General features: G+C 32.7%; 1 protein-coding gene across 3 annotated transcripts in view; it reads left to right on the top strand.

Annotated features, from left to right (window-relative positions):
- Positions 1 to 6: 6 nt before the first annotated feature.
- LOC119645249 (ras-related protein Rab-26) overlaps positions 7 to 17546 on the top strand; it is a 38225-nt gene continuing 20685 nt past the window's right edge. The window contains exons 1-4 of one of the 3 annotated variants that reach the window (XM_038045354.1): positions 7 to 577; positions 2102 to 2185; positions 2254 to 3014; positions 5375 to 5485. In XM_038045354.1, the coding sequence (XP_037901282.1) occupies positions 2643 to 3014; positions 5375 to 5485 (483 nt within the window). In that variant the 5' untranslated portion in view covers positions 7 to 577; positions 2102 to 2185; positions 2254 to 2642. The remainder of the gene's footprint in view (positions 578 to 2101; positions 2186 to 2253; positions 3015 to 5374; positions 5486 to 17546) is intronic. The other 2 variants (XM_038045355.1, XM_038045356.1) reach the window with 2 other exon arrangements.

A 17546-nucleotide genomic window follows, 5' to 3' on the forward strand; every position in this document is an offset into this window, starting at 1 on the left:
GTAGGAAAAAATATTCTTATCTCGTAGTAATAAATGGAAAAAAAAAATAAAAAACACACATTCCATGCGAACGAATAACGTTATTTAGGGAATTTATTGACTAAGCAGTTATTGTAGATGTAAGCATTAGTAATACATATATGTGCGTACAAAATGTCGAATGCAGCCAAATATACAAATTATTAGCAATAATTAGTTGACTCGTAAATAAACTACATTAATTTCATTTAATTTCATTCGTAAATCACAAGACAAAAAATGAAAGTCGACGACGTTCGTATGCTACATGATATCCCAATTTACCAAAAATTTAACGAAATTTATAACAACAATTCAGCAATCAAGCATATATAACTGCCAACTAAACCAAAGTCTACATAATTAATAAATAACAATAGCAACCACTCCAATATCATGGTGATACGTCAATTTATTGCATCATTCTCATGGATTAATAAAGAGAGTTGCATTAAAGAAAATCACAGATTTGTTAAGATTTCATAGATAAGAGAAATGTTTGGAGAGAGAGAGAGAGAGAGAGATAGACAAAATTTAAGAGAATATTGAGAAATGTACGGTGAGTGCTGACTTTAAAAAAAAATTTGAAAAAACAATTGAAATTTTAATTTAATTAATTAAAACAAGGAAATGTATTGTACAGTTGTTGTTGTTCATTGGAGTCGTGCAAGGCCGACTATTCAACACTCTACACTCAACGCCCACAAGCTTTCTTCACTTATTCTTCTGATAAAAAAATCAGAACTTATATCTTATTTACCCGAAAAGGAATACTTTTCATGAAATACGAATATGCGATGGGATTTAAAGAACAGGCCTACGTATTTTAACCCTAGCGCAGTAAATTAATATATCAAACCATAACAAAAGGTAGTTCAAAAAAGTTGATTTACACGACGAAAATTTTTCACATTAATTTAGCATTGCCAATCACTTTGAAATAGCAAATTTTTTATGACGTCTTTTCCAAGATAAGGCGTTGTGTGATCGTAAATATCGTTGGTTTCAATCTATTTTTAATAGGTTTCGTCGTTGGCGTAAAATCACACCAATGCATTAAATTTCGTCAAGATAACTCAAAGTTTGTGAAGTGCAGGTGTAAATCGCTTCAGATTCCGATGGAGAAAGTGATTCTGGATTGATCATGGAGCAGTAAAAAGCTCATTGATCTTAAATGCGTATGGGTATTACTTATTACATTCGCAAAAATATCATATAGGAGTGGTGAAGGGTGTAAAAGTCGAGCAAGTAAAGAATATATATGCTAAGTGCATAAATAATTTAGCAATTAAAATTATAATTCGACAAGAGGCAGAGATTATATTCCTTCATGTATTGAAACTATGCCTAGAAAAAAATTATATATAAAATCGTTTCTTCCCACTCTTCACAGATTAAGTTATAAAGTCGTCAAAGTTGCCCCAAGCGTTCGCTTATTATTATCAAAAATCGTACATAAATGAAAGGAGCAAAATGAATATATTTTTTATGTTCGTTCGATCGTTAATGGAGTGCTGCCAAATTTTACAAAAATACACTTCCAAATTAAGTTAATTCGTACAGCGTATATAATGCAAATAACATAAATAGTATAAATGCATGCACACATTACCGTAGCGAAACAGCGGAGACCTTCTTAAAATTTATTCCACTGTCATAAGCAGGTTGAGTTTCACTGTTGAGCTTAACTCTAATCCAATTGGTCGAATGAAGTAAATTAAAATTTTGATTCGGTTGAAAGGAAATTTTGAAAATGATGCTTTTTGTGGTAATGCATTATATCTAATTGTGTGGTCACATTAAATAAGGACCATCAACTTGTATGAAAAAATTTTTTTTTTCTGTTGGTGGTCAACCGAGGAAAATTGCATGAGTTTTAAGGAACTTGTTTTTCGATCTCTTAGGATCATCTTTTCAAATACAGAAAAATAGCATTTGATAATTTTCGGTTAGAAAGAGAAACAAAATTTTTTTTCTTTTTTATTTTCTACTTTTTGCTTGTAACGTTTAACGGGGCAATCTATTTTATTTGCAAATATTTTCTCTCAAATGATCATTCTTCCACTGTCGAACTTGTCCGCAGGTGTTAATTTATACAAGACACGTTCCTCACACACATCTATGATGAATCAATTTTTTCCCTTGTGACTTCTATGGTAGGATGAAGGTAGGTGAACGTCCTATACATTTGATTTAACATAAATTATTTCAATTTTTTGCAAATATTATTTCTAGCAACTATTTATGATTATTTTAAAAGCGCCTTTTTCAAAACTTAAAACCAAAAGCTAAGATTAAATCAAGTAAATAGAGTTAACAGCATGCACTTTACAGCGTTTTAAAATTGAAAAGCAAACGCATCAAGTTTATAATAATATAATAAGGACCAACTATATTAAAAATATAAAAAATCATTGTCAATGGATTCCCAAAGTAACGAAAAGTTTTAATTAATCAACTTGTAGTCGTTAAATTAATAAATGAAAAATAAAAAGAACTATTAACGAAAACAATTTGAAAACAAATCCCACCCTGACAAGTTTTGTTTGTAACGAATTTCTTTTTACTTAAATTGATTAAACCAAGCATATCCTTAAAAGCTACCAACAACCGCTTAACATAAAATGTCTCAATTACCGGATGATGCGAGTAGTATGAGTGATGACGTCTTCGAAGATGCTGAAACTACACAGAAACGTTTGGAAGAGTCCCGAAAATACAACTTTCATACGAATAATGATTCGGGTCAAACACGTGGTACAGTTTATTATGGTGACGGCGCCGTAGCGTCAACAGAATATTGTCGCTCACATTCACCGAGCGGTTACCCGGGTTATAGACCACCACGAGAAGCTTTACAATTATATGCCTTGGAAGATGCTGTTTACACAGTAGATGACTACGATGACGGCTGGCGTTCATATCATTACGACGAGGTGGGCATGCAGCCAGCACCAATGCATTTACAACCATTCGATGATACCGTCAATCATAAGGTAAGAAAAGATTAATGGATGAAATAAAATTATTCATATTTAAACTCACGACGGGTCTATTGTTAAGCTTAACAAATATTCGTATCGTATAGAGATTATCAATTTATAAGTGAACCCATATCACGTCTTGATCAGACGAAACAAAAGTTGAATCGATTTAGACATGCATCGTTGTTCGTTTGGTCGTTGAAAGAACGATTATGATGTTAAAACTTTCTTCTAATAGAATAAATTGATCTCAACTTACCGTTTATTTACTCCGTCCTCTTTTCCGCTTTCGATAGGTGAAATCCTGATAATAATTAAACTTCTGCATTGGTTCATTCAAGATTAATAAAAAGCCGATAACTGTTTGCTGTTTTCTTAAATTTTTATCTGAATGAAACGTTGAAGTTAATCCTAAGCTATTCTTATGAAAATCTCTGCGAAGGACGAAAATCTATGAAAATAGATGAAAATGTTCACTAAAAATTGTCAAAAGCCTTCTTCAATTAAGGCAGATTTAGCACTGGGTTCTTACCCGTACATATATATACGTATATCAAGATATCGTATATTTGTATATTGTAACGTGGATGAATATGTTCTATTAGGCAATCCAATATTTAACTTATTTATTATTTATTTATATTCATATGCAATAAATAAATATATGAAATATTTATAAAAATTTATTGAAACTATTCCTTGTGTCAATACAACAACGCAATCAATTGCTTGGGTTAAAAAAGAATACGATCCAAGTCGAATATACAAACTACTCTCTTGCGTTAGGTATAGTGCTTGCTCAACACTCCGATTAAATCAACGTTACTGTATGGTTTATAACGTCCCTACACTCACAGCAGAGATATACATATATTTTCTCTCACTTTCAAATTGGGTTAATTATGTCCGTGTACTTGGTTGTCTTTCAAAAGTTGTGGATTAAAAAAATTATAAAACAATGATGAAATGTTTCTGATTTTCATTCACAGATGAAGATTTGTTGCACTTACTTACAAACTTTCATATTTCGTATAATAACTATGATCACAGCGCTCGCCGAAAGCGTGACCTTCAGTAAAAGCTTACATCCCTAAAACGATTCTCACATAATGCATCGGTCCGCGTCTTATTCGTAACAAATAATTAACCCCAGAATTTTCTCTTCACCTCGGCTTTTGCGTAAAACGTATTCGATGTCATATATGTTATTCTTGTTAAATCGCATTTCAATTTCAATTTTTTGTCAAGAAAAAACACTTTGAAATTGATCGCAATAGTGTCAAGTTTCTGCAAATAGGATATAAACAGTATATGCAGGTCACGAGCAATAATATCTGTCTTAAAATCGCAGTAACTTCTTAATATCAAGCATTTTGTTATGCTTATGTTATAGAGGCCAGAACAAATTTTGACAAGTCGTTTCAAATGACCGATTATAATGACTGAAAGATATATAAGCAAATCCCTACGGGGTTTTTCGAAGCGAAACAGGAAATATTAGTACCATTGAACTAGAATTCCCACTATATTCACTAGGCGTTTCGATTTCTAGTTGACGACTTTTTCAAGTGAAGTCTCTTGGTCTGGCTGTCTCACCGACGCGTTCATACTTATAACTATACCCCAAAAATCCAACTAATCAGTTATCGTGTCACACATGAAATTCCATTTTTATTAAAAGTATCCGGCCAATGAAGGAACATTTTTACTGTTCTTTTGAAAGTAAGTACGTTTTGCCATAAATACATTGATCACAACTTATTTATACACTAGCATAATGACTGTAGGCAGACGCTAGCACTTTAGGAATTAACTTTCGTAGTCTTTGACTGCTCGTGCCTAAAAAGACCACTATGGCGGCTGTAAATTTAAGATAGCGGACTTAACGTTTCTGCGATCTTGTATGGGCTTGGGTACAATATTTTCTAAATTTGAAAATATTGCTGAAATCCTTACTTCCTTACCACTTTATATTGTGAAGTTTTTTTGAGGTGACAACGCATAAGAAATCTCTAGAAAATTAAAATTTGGTTATCATGTTTTTTTTCTTCAATTTAACAGATAAACTCTAAAATCCAATAAAAATGTGTTCCCGAATGAACAGAAAGTAATCAAAAAGAAAGAAAAACAAGGAAAAGTGAAATATGAGGTCATTGAGAATCAAAACCTTTGATAAATTTGATGTCTGGCAAATATAGTTCAAGAAATGATCTAAATTAGTTCATTTAGGCCCGAAGGATGAAGGGAAGACTTTTTTACGTTTTTCCGAGAATTAGTTTGTGCTGATTGATGACTTTCGAAAATTCATTCGAAAATGAATGTAGATTTTCTTGTTTGCTTAATATATTGTATTATTTTAATTTTTCTTTTAGACAATACTGTTGGGCGATTCTGGTGTTGGCAAAACATCATTCTTAGTTAAATACAATACAGGTGAATTTCGTTTAGGTTCATTTTCGGCTACTGTCGGCATAGCTTTAACGGTAAGTTTTTAAAACAAGAATGTGTATCGAACATAGCTTTCAGAAACAATTCTGCTGTTTATAAGCATTGTTTAGGCACTTGTGAAACGATTACAAGCAATCCTTAACGAAAAAAGAAAACAAAAACAAAAAAAACGAAACCAAAAACAAAAACAAAATAAATAAATAAATAAAATAAAAGCAAATAAAGTAAAAGTAAAAAAATCCTCGCGACCATAACTTGTTGCTATTCCTTTTCAATCAGCTCGGGCATACAAATCGAACAATTTGGCGCCGTTTGTTTTCATTGCATCGTAAGTAGATGTATATATAATTTTCATGTTTTATGTTCTTCGTTTCAGTCTTTTAAGTGATTTCATACGTTACGGTTGTCATTCTTTGGCGGAACTGGATTATAACAAATATAATTCGGTGTTCGGCGGTTGTGTATGTGAGCGTTTCGCATACTCTTTATATGAGCATTATAAGCTTAGAATTGAAATTTTATGTTGCTGACTTGTATTTGTGTATGTGTATTTCAAAAGATTTATGTATAGTACAATAGATTTATTGTCGCTTAAGTTTACTAAAAAGTATTGCGGGACAAATTATAGGCATAAGTTAACATAAGTTAAAGAAAGTACTAACGGTATTCTGTATGTGTGTGTGTGCTGCGTTTCTTTTTTCTTTTTTTTTTTTGTGTATGCATATAGTTGTGCATAATTAAGATGAATATTGCTTAAATTGTACGGTGGAAGCGCTTAGTTAGATATAATTAAATCAAATCTTTTGCTTAGTACTTTTTGCAGTCATTTAATAAATTACGTTTCCCAGAATCCGTTATGGTAAATAATATGTAGGCTAATATGTAGTATATAAGGCATAGTTAATGAACATATTTTTTACAATTATATTAAAATGTATACGTAAAATATGCAATTTAATTAAAATTTAGTTGGAAAAGTAAATAAAAGGAAATTTAATTGAAAAATACCTTCATCATGCTACTTGGAAGCGATGAGAGACGCCATAAGGCCATATAAGAAAATAATTAAACTTAACGATTCTGTGTTTGCGTCCGCCCAGAAAGAAATCTACATCTGAAAAAAAAAAAAAAAACTTGAAAAATGTATAATAAATAAGTATAGAAATACGAAAACGCTATTACTAAGCTTCATACTATAATAGAGTTCAAAGTGTAGATTGAATAAGTGTGTGGTGGGCAAGATTAAACCGATAGTTTTTCTGCGCTATCTAGCCGATGCACTAATAAGTAACAGTGCGCTCCAACCTTTTCACATATTATAGAATGCTTCTTGAAAAAGTGCGTATTTAGGAATTGTTTCGAAGCTACCATGCTTATTATACATTCTTTTTTTTTTTTTTTACCGCTTGAATGGCCGAGTAGGCAAGAGTTTCGACTAGCAACTCAATGGTCGTGGGGTTCAAATCTCAAGTGCAGTAGAGTTTTGAATAAAGTCGGAAAGCCTTAGATGCTAGTGCGTTAAGACTTTAGTCTTAGAATTTATTCTCTTGCAAAATTAATAATAATAATAATAATAATATTAATAATAATATACATTTTTGTTTTCAATTTTACTTATACATTATTATTTTACGTTTCCATTGCTTAACAAAGCATTAAATGAACACCGTTCATTAAATTTGATTTCACTACATACACCAAAATAGATGCGTATATATAATATAATGAAAAGGAAAATGTAACAATATATATATACTTTGCGAATCATATCATTTTCATCATATTTTTGTTTGAAAGTAATGCCTGTCAAAATATGTACAGTCACCTAAAGAGTGCATTCTTCTTAGTCTTAAGAATATAAACACAAAGTTTTACATAGAGATTGATGAAAAAATGCGAAAAATATACTCCTTTTTCAAATTATAATTTAAACTATATACGAAAATAGAAACAATTATAAAGATATGAGAATTATTGCAGGAATAGGATCAGCACAAAAAATTGAAGTGAGCTGTCAAAATTGGTAGTAAGTTAAAACATTTTCGTCGCATAAAACCGACTATTAAGTACACTGCAACACTTTACCTATAGCAATTCTTTACCTATTTCCGTCGCGAAATACCAAGCATTATGGCGTGTTCCCTGTTAAAGCTTATCTTTAATGAGAATCTATATATGAGAGCAGGTCGAAAGCGTGAACCTATGTAGTTAAAAGTGAGTTAAGCCATTCGGTCTGTCACAGAATTAGTTCATTATTCTTCATCAATTTAATACTTAAATATGATTTACTGCCATATATAAGTTTGCTTTCTATAAAAATCCTTGTATGGGGAAGAATACGAAAAGTAGATCAATGCGTGCGCTACACATTTGCTACTTTTTTGGAAAAATTTTCGCCGTGAAATAGTCAAAAGCAGACTTTTCTGCCATATAAAAAAGTTTTAATTGTTATTGTAACAATAATGTTTATATGGTAGTCTATACGGGTACGATCTAATGCAGTCGAAATTTTCTATACTCATGTAGTAGAAGAGTAGTAGTAGAAGAGTGTAGTCAAAAGAATAATTTCCTTTGATTTTTACCGAAGAATATTAAAAATTGCAATTTTTTTTCATGTAAAGCGATTTTTTAAAATAAAACTTTATCTAACACTTAACTGAGATTAGTTCGATTCAAAACATTGTCTATGAACTTTATTTCTGGAGTAAAATATGTCAACCATTGTAACATATTTTATCAAATAATCTCTTAATCGAATTGGGATAGGCAGTTTGAATACAAACAAACAAACGAAAATATTAAAATCGATTCGTGTTATAAAAGATGGATTTATCGCAAGTGCATCTGCGGTTTGCATCCGTTCGTTTCAATGACTATGATAATTAATGATTTTTCCTCTCTTAGTCATTAAATATTTGATATTGTATTTTTGAATACATTTTATTGTTTCACACGGCACATCATGATTTGGCATATCTTCTTTGATAACGAGACTGGTTGACGTCTTCCCGAAATTTATCGTTATTTAAATATTTTTGCCTAATCTGTACTTTTATTCAATTTTGTGACTATACAATACAGACTTTTTACTGACCTAAATTTTTAATGTTCTCTTAAGCAAGCTACTCATTGATAATCCTTTCCAAATGCATTAGGCGCTAGCGTGCACAAAATCCAATTTATAGACGTAGGATGGAAACTTTACTATTCTATTCAATTTATTGAGATGTGTAAATATTGAAATCTGTCCATTTCCTCTTTTATCGTTCTAATATGCCATAATCGATTGAAAATGATTACGCTATGCTTCTCGCATTGAATAATTTTTAGACCTTTTCAAAAAGTTACGTCACTAGTGATATTGGCTCTGGAAAAGAAAATATTCATTTATACGCTATGTTGACAGCAGATGTTTCTTTGTAGTTCTCCTTCCAAAAAATTGTTGTACCTCTCACTAATTCAGTTAAACAGTTATTCACTCGTTTTAGCTCGTGTCGGAAAGAAAAGCATATGATTAAACTTTAGTCCTAAATCTAATACGAACTAAGTAAGACAGGTTTCGCTGCCTCTACTAAAGTCTAAGCAAGCTCACGGATATGTTGAAAAAAAGTGAAGCACGGACTTCCCTCGTAGCTGATGGCATAGTAAAGAAATCTGCAAAGAAATATTTTTCAAAATGCCTCTCTCTCTCTCTCTCTATGTAGATTTTCGGTCGAAAGGCAGTAAAATCACGAAAACTAATCGAAACGTTGTACGCGTCACAAACTGAACATAACTGTCCTCTTGTGTGTAAATCTATTAAACTTTCTAACGCTAAAAGGCCATCACAAGTAAAAGCTTTTCGTTTGTTGTTTTTTTCTACATTAATTAATTGATTTATATAAAATTTTGTTTTTATATAACATTTCGATTATTATTATATTACACAAAAGTTGTAAAAATAAAAATTGAATTTCAATTATAATGAACGTAAAAACATTGAAATTATAATATTAGAAAAACCTTAACAAAACATGAGCTGTTTTTTGCAATTGTAAAAAAAGATTCTATTCATTAAACCGGCGTACTTGTCCTTGAAATATGTACGCAATTTATTAATAAACGTAAGGTTGCACTTAGTTAAGCGCAACAGAACATTTACTTATTGATATGATTTTTCTCTCGGGAAGAAACATAGGCTTATTTAACTTTTCCTCGATTAAATTCCGATTCTCCTCGGTCTAACTTGCTCAAGTGGTTAAGACTGTGCGGCCCTTGAAGAAGAAAAGGCTTATAGACTTATGGAATATGTTATGATAGTCAACGACATAATATATTTTGTTGATATCCAACCGTTCAATTTTGAATAAACCCAAAAATCTAAATAAACAACAAAACTTGTCGAAAAAGTCGACCACGTGGCATTCAGAAAGCGTGTTGGAGAAGGGGAAGACCTTCGCTATTGTATATGTTTTATTGTTTATTGCAGCTTGTGCCTTTTCTGGCAATAGTATGTGAACACTGATCGATACGGAATAGTTTTTGGTATTTTTTTAAGGCTATCGGGCAGTTTGATGTCTGCGCATGCTTTTTGTGTTTAGCCGGTTTTTCGCATATTTCGACATTTTGACCAAATATGGTACACTGACTGTGTTTCGACCCCATGGTAAAGTCTATTGAAAATCGCTTGGTTTGGACCACATTTACTCCGCATATAATGCGTTGTATGGGAAAAAACTTGCGATTACATTGATGTAAAAAACATCAACGCTATCATATACTTTGCAAAATTTGAATTTTATATGGAAATAAAGTAAAATTTTGGGTAGTTTGTCAAGAAAATAAAAAAACAGATATATTAAGCGCAATGTTGTAGGGTATTTCGTGGCGTCTTGTCTCTACTCTAGTCGTAAAAATTGTCCAATCCAATCGATTGCCAATAACGTTCTATCGCAAGTGGTGTATAGCATAAACAGTTTGTCTCATTTTTTTTCATTTATCTCTTCTAAACGCTTAAATATTTGCAAAAAAATTGCTTTACATAAATTTGAAGCCTCAAGGTATCTGCTCTGAACGCACTTTAACTCGTTACGATTTATCGATTCGAAATATTATTTTATCTGTCCTCACATTTGCGGTTGCACCTTGATAACCTAATTTAGAATCCAGTAACAGTTATGGTCACACTCAGAGTCATCCTCTTTAAATACAAAGTCCAGTTCTCCTTTATTTTTCTTCTTAACTACACATGCGTTTGACCACTAGATTGGCGTTTACATTCATAGAAAATTCCAAAAACCGCAACCGCACTCAAATGAATTTTTTTCATAGTAATCGACTGGACGGCATTTTCTTATATATATCCGCTCCCTCTTCATATAATCACTTGTGGTTGCACATGTCAAGAACATATACAGCATACTGTATATGCTGGAAAAATGATCGAATTTAAAGATAAACGCAAAATGAGTTAATTAATTTGTATTTCTGCACATTTTAAGTTAAATTTATTGTAACAAGTAAGGGAAATGGGGTGAGAGAAAGGAGACCCAAAAAGCTTATTTGGGTTTAAATTAAAATGACCACAAATTTTCTAAAAATGGAAAACAACGGTCACAATCCTGCCATCCTGCCAAAGTATTCATGCAGCATATCCTTAAACTAAAACTTGGTGCAAATATCTGATCAAGACAACCATAGGTTTAATTTAAGTTAATTAACTGACCCGTTTGCAATTGAAAAGGTATTTTCTATTTATTAATGGCGTGAAGTTATATTTAAATATAACTAACAAAGACACAAACCAGAATGTGTAGACTCTCGGAGGAATTTCCATAAAAAAATTCTCGGGGCAAATCGTAATATAAAGTGCACATCTTCGGAAAGGCTATTAATAGAGGATTCATTATAGGCTAGTTTCATTTTTTCACAGGGCATGGTTTGGCCACAGTAGCTATGCAAACTTTCGCTTTATCAACCTCATTTATGACATAGTGTAAAAATGTTATCTTTTCGAATATTAATTAACTTACATAAAATCATGTTTTGTTTATAATAATTTGCAAAAAAATTCTCGAAAAGTTCTATTTCACTTGTATTTGCAGTTAAATCCCTCCGAGACTTCGTTTAACAGAATTCTGTTAACGGCTTTATAGGGATTGCAAAAAAAATTTGGTTTGTGTCTTTGCTAGTTATATTTAAATATAACTTCACATCGCTCTATTTATTTACGTAGCCGACATTGGAGAGTCGTCAGAAACCGCTTATTATTATTAAATATATAATAATATCTTATATAATATATTTACTACTTTCAGAAAAGAAACATTTCTTCTTAGCAATTATTGAAATCGTTTCGCGCCAAATATCTTGCATTATTATTATTTCATTTGTCGAAAGGCTATCGATGAGACTTATTTCTATTGCTTCATAGTAATACCGTTTATCTCTCCCTATGAAATGTCGGACTCTCATTCTTATCTTCTATTTGCATTGATGAGTCGTTCAGTGAAACACTGAGTCATTCAATTGAACTGGACTTATTTTTTTGGACAAATTCATTTATTGTACAGTTTCACATCCAGCCACATCCGATCAGTGCTTTTGCCTTATTTTCATATGATATTTTTACACCCATCACCGAAGGCTGATGAAGGTATATTCATTTTGCCAAAATGTTGACAATGGCCAGAAGAAAGTTTCAAACGTCCCACAAAGTACATATATTCTTGATCAGCATCAATTTCTATATCGATTTAGGTATATCAATCTGTCCGGTCGTCCGTCTATGTATTGTCTTTTGTAAACATTCTCCCGGTCGCAAAAAAAGAAACTATTGACTTTGAATTTGGCATAAATATTGAAAGCCCTTGCTCACGGGTTGGCATTGAAAATGGATCAAATGGGCTAAAGAACACACCAATGGTACTACGTTAAGTGAGGAAATGTCGGTTTTTCAAAAGTAATAAAAAATTAGTTGGAAAATTATTCAAAAATTTGAATATTGGTTACGTAATGCTGTAATCCCTTCTGAAAAGTGTAAAAAGTGACCCACACCCACGTCTATTCAGTTTACAGTACAGTATATCATAATTTCGTTTCTTTTCAATATCTCTTTAACGCACAGAAGCAAGCTTCAAAACCCCCTTTGGGCATGCCCCCTAAGCATGTGCGTCTAGCATGTGTGTCTATCTGCCCAGGATCTGTGGTAAACGTTTTTCTGTTCCCAAAAATGAAGATATCGCCAACAAACTTGCAAGAGAATTTGAAAATGACTCAAATTATTCATAGAAGATGCCTATAGAGCTCGTATGCTTATGTACCAAAAACTGGGCAATCTTTGTTTTTCGTATTTTTTGCTTATTATTCATAAACTACAACAAATACAATATATATATGTCCACTTTGATTGGGAAAATAAAAAAAGTTAGATGCGTCCACCCAATATTATAGGGTACGAAAATTTAGTTCTTAAATTTTTTGTTTGGGTTTAAGGTGATGGGTGCAAAAGATTCGATCAGAAGCGAATATAATTTTCGTCTTTGTTTTCTTTCGCATTAAATTCTTCATCTCTGTGCATGAATATTTTATTTTTTTTTTTTAGTTGTCTATGACATTAGCTAGATTACGTTAATCCTTTTCTTCACATAATTAATACTTTCGATTTCTTATCGAATTAATGGAAATACCAATTAAAGCAATTAAAATATATATTGTATCTCTGAAATATATCACTCTGATTAATCTTTTGTAGTCGCTATTGGTTTATGTGTTGATACAAAATGCTTTACTATATCATAATAAGAAGAATTCAATTCAATCAAATAAGTTTAGAAATTTAATAACATATTTTCTTATATTCATAATTAATATTCAATTAAATAATATTTCGTACGACAGACAATGTAGATAAATTACCATCTACTAATCAACTCTTAGTTTTAAGTTTAAGTTTAATTCTCTCCAATAAATACGTAAGGTTTCCAATTGAATTGAATAAAGCGCAATTTACAATAATTGTATTTATTGCGTTAATTTTTATAATTTATAGAACAGAAAGACGTTCGTTTATTATCTGGACTCATTGGTTTTGAAAAATTTCGCCTTATTTTCAGGTAATTTGTTCTTTAACGGGAACATGCTCGATATTTAAATATGCTTCACAAAATAAATATCAAAACATATTAGATGCTTGCACGTATTTTCATCACTTTAGTCGCTTGAAAGCGGCATTTATGGGGAAAAATTGGCACAATCTCTATATTAATCATAATATTTACCATAATTTTCAACAACTTTTCCCCTTCCTGCTGGCACAATATTGCTTTGGCAGCGATGCGATCATCAATTCATTGGCGCACTTGTTCAACATTTCGAAATCGCGTGCCAGTCAAGCCAAGCTGCATCGATCTGAACAAGTGACTATGTCGCAAGGAGTTATGTCTGGTGAGTAGGCTGAATGCGCCAGAAATTTCCTTTCGACTTGCAAGGGATGCATCCTTGACCAATCTTGCAATGTGTGATCGTGCGCTCTCATGACAACGGATGATTTGCGTTGACCGCCATTCCTGACCTTTCTTGCCAGAATGCATCGTTCAATTTGTTGAATTGATGTCCCTAGATATCGGCGAAAATAGTTTCAATCGGTTTTAGTTGCTCGTAATACACTACACCTTGCTGACCCCATCATATGCACAGCAAAAACTTATGATCATGAATATTTTGCTTCAGTGTCGATATGGACGCTTCTTCTGGATTAACCCATGATTTTTCGCGTTTGGATTGTTGTAACAGATTGACTTTTCATTGACAGTCACAATATGCAACAGAAAACACTCCTCCTTCGCCTGGCAAGCAATGGAAGCAAGTCGAAGCGATTTTCAGCGTTTCATGATTAGCGCCTGAATACACTGAATACCTCAATAATACTAAATGGAAAACTGTTATTTTATGTAGGGAAGGATCAAAATCATCTGTTGTTTACATGATATTTCGAATTACTTTATCTATCATTTTCCTCAAGAGTTGGCAATGACCGAAATACATGCAAGCATCGATTATTAAAATTAATCTCAAATTTATATCGAACCATCTTTTCTGTTCTCGAACAACTCGTATGCTTTATTAGGGGGCAGCCGAATGAAAGTTTTAAATAAGATCTTGCCTTGTGGTCTTGTTTTTTTTTTTTTTTTTTTTTTTGTATTACACATCATTGCAATACTTTGCCGAGCGGCTGCCATGTTGGAAAATTACCCTATAGTGACTTTTGGCATTGGTTTGCAACCTCTCTCATTGATGGTTTCGTTCCATATCGCTTGCAAATTAACAGACGAAAGTTTGTTTTACTGCTTCGGACGGTAAAAGCCGACTTCATAGGTTCATATGTTTCGCTACATATCCACAATGTATTTCCACAAGTGAACGTTAGCTACTTGAATGTTTGTTGGCTTTTTGTCTTTTAAGTAAATGGGGAAAATAACATAGCATTCTGCAAATGTTTATTTTTAGGCATAAAATTTTTCATTTGCAACAACAAAAATACTCATTTTTAAACTTACTTTTACATATCGCTATGAAGCTTAATAGCATTAAAGTTAAGTGCCGCCAATGTCATTCTTGGAAAAGTCTTACAGATGATAAAGAAAACCGATAAAAATTGTTTTCATATCTGATTAGTGTGCTTGGTTGCTTTGGCTTGACTTTTATCTCCATATTGATTTGTTAAGCTTAGCTGCTGAAATTGCTAAGCAAAATAAAATCATTGCTTTTAATCATACTCGGCTAATGAAATCAATAATACGGGCGAATAGTACACACGACTTCACTGTGCTTTGGCTAAAGGTTTTAGCCTAAAGATGTGTGAGCGTGAGCCCGTTAATCACGAGAACAGTAATATATACAATACATATATAATATATAAAAATTTATCATATATTGACTCAATTTCGTAAAATCGTTCTGAACATTAATACCTACACATATGTGCTTATTAACACCATAAGCGAAAATATTACAAATGGATTTAGAAAAGCCTTCATTAACTGGCAAAAATCTCCCATGTTATGATAGTTCAATATTCCCCTTTATCGATAGGTCGTCATATGATAAACCTATTGTATCCCATTTGCGTTGTAGCGATTATTGCCAAAATAATCAATAAAATTCTTCATGTGTAAAGAACAAATCTGTCTAAAAAATCATATTTATTGTGCTAAATAAACGACGTAAAAAAGCGAAAAACTTTCATTTTATTAAAATGTCAACATTTTATGTATATGTATGTACATGTTGCTGTGTTTTAGGTACGCAGATGGATAAATTTAATTTTAATAAAACAAGCGAAACAACGCAGTCAACCATTAAGTCACGTTAACATACTACACTACATCCAAGCTTAAAAATATTTCGTACAAGTAGCAAACAAACGTTTACATATTTAATTTAATTCTCAACTGCATTTATGAATTCCTTCTTATTCTGCAGGCCTTTGTTTTCGATAAATAAAATTAAAAATATTAAAATGTAAAATATTTTCTATTGTGTTAAGGATGAGATAGTTGTCACTTAGCAAGCACTTAAGTCTCTTTAAATGCTTAGTGCGGGAACAATTAGCTTGCGTTCATTCATCTTCGAGCGCGATGTTTTTCTCTTATTATTGCCGTACGTGGATCACATTTCAAAAGTGATTTTGCGCATGGAAATTCGGTCCAATAAATTTTGTATTTGGGATGGAAGCTATACTTCGGCCAGATGTCGCTAGGTGCATAACGTGGATACCTGGCGTGAAGGCTTAACTCCACGGTGCCAGATGGCACGCGGAGTGTGGGAACTTACACTCAACGCCCCGCGGAAAACCTCAAGTTCCAGTGGAGATACATATATGGACGTATCTCCCCCCCCTGGCGAGGGCGCGGCACTATCTAAAACCTCTGCCTTCCTTTGAGTCAGACACCCGGTTGCTATGCAACTCCACACCGAGCCGAAACTCTTCCCGCGATTTGGGCCAACCACAGCCATCACGAAACGCCCGCAATGTGCCGTTCCTGCTGACAGGCCGAAGCTAGCAGGTTGCTTCGGGGGCTCCTGACACCCGTGGTACCGGATATAAACAGACAAATGAGTAATGAAAGAAGAGTATGAAAGCCTCAATATATGTATATATATATATATATATATTCTTCGGTCAGTGTGTGTCCTAAAATGATGTAATATGTTGGTCTTTTTTAATTTTTCGAAGAATTTCGTTTAAAAGTCTGTAAATGGTCTTCAGCGCCACAAATATCACTAAGTTATTGGCAAACTTAATTAAAAAAATGTCACAACGAACTCTCTCATCTTCATCCCACGCGTCTTAGTATGGCTCGACAGGGTTATTGCTGTCGAATTTATTCCATCTATTGAGGAGAATTGCATGAAGCGTTTTATTGCAAATGAGTTGGTTTTCTGTTGTCATTTGACGGTCATTTTGACGATCACTTATTATATATGAAACAAAATTATAGGAAAGTTTTTCCATTTTCAGTGAATGAGACACAAAAGCCTAGTTTTTAGTGTTTCATGATGAGAATAGCAAGTTAAGATATAGACTTACTGTGCTAAGTTTCGATCACATCGGTTTCCTATATAAGGATTCTTACAAAAGGTATGTCTTCATAAGGCAGCAACAAAAGCCTCAAGCTCTAAGCCTTCTGTAAGTTCTGCCCTATGCACAACTAACATTTTATTTGCATGTTAAGCGAACCGCGGAAAAAGAAAGAGCCATTTGCAGCATTTCTAGTAGCAAGTGAACGAAGGAAGGATGGATTGTTGAAAGTTTATTAGCCAGCAATGATTCATTAGATCTTCCTGGCTTGACAACTAATAATTACTCTCTATTTAGCTCTATTGGCTTTTACACTATTTTTTAAGACGTTCGCTCCTCAATGCGTAAAGTTGGGATTTAATGTATATTGAAATACATGCAAGTGTACATACGCCTACATACGCTTGCACATTCTCCGACATCATCCGACCGCACAGTTCACTGCCTAGAAGAACTTTAGTTTCTATGGCGACACCCTCTAAAATGCATATATAACGCAAATCCTTTTCATTTAAGTAAAGAATATTTAAAATTTA

Source organism: Glossina fuscipes, unplaced genomic scaffold (genome assembly GCF_014805625.2).
Source record: "Glossina fuscipes isolate IAEA_lab_2018 unplaced genomic scaffold, Yale_Gfus_2 1, whole genome shotgun sequence".
Lineage (NCBI taxonomy): Eukaryota > Metazoa > Arthropoda > Insecta > Diptera > Glossinidae > Glossina > Glossina fuscipes.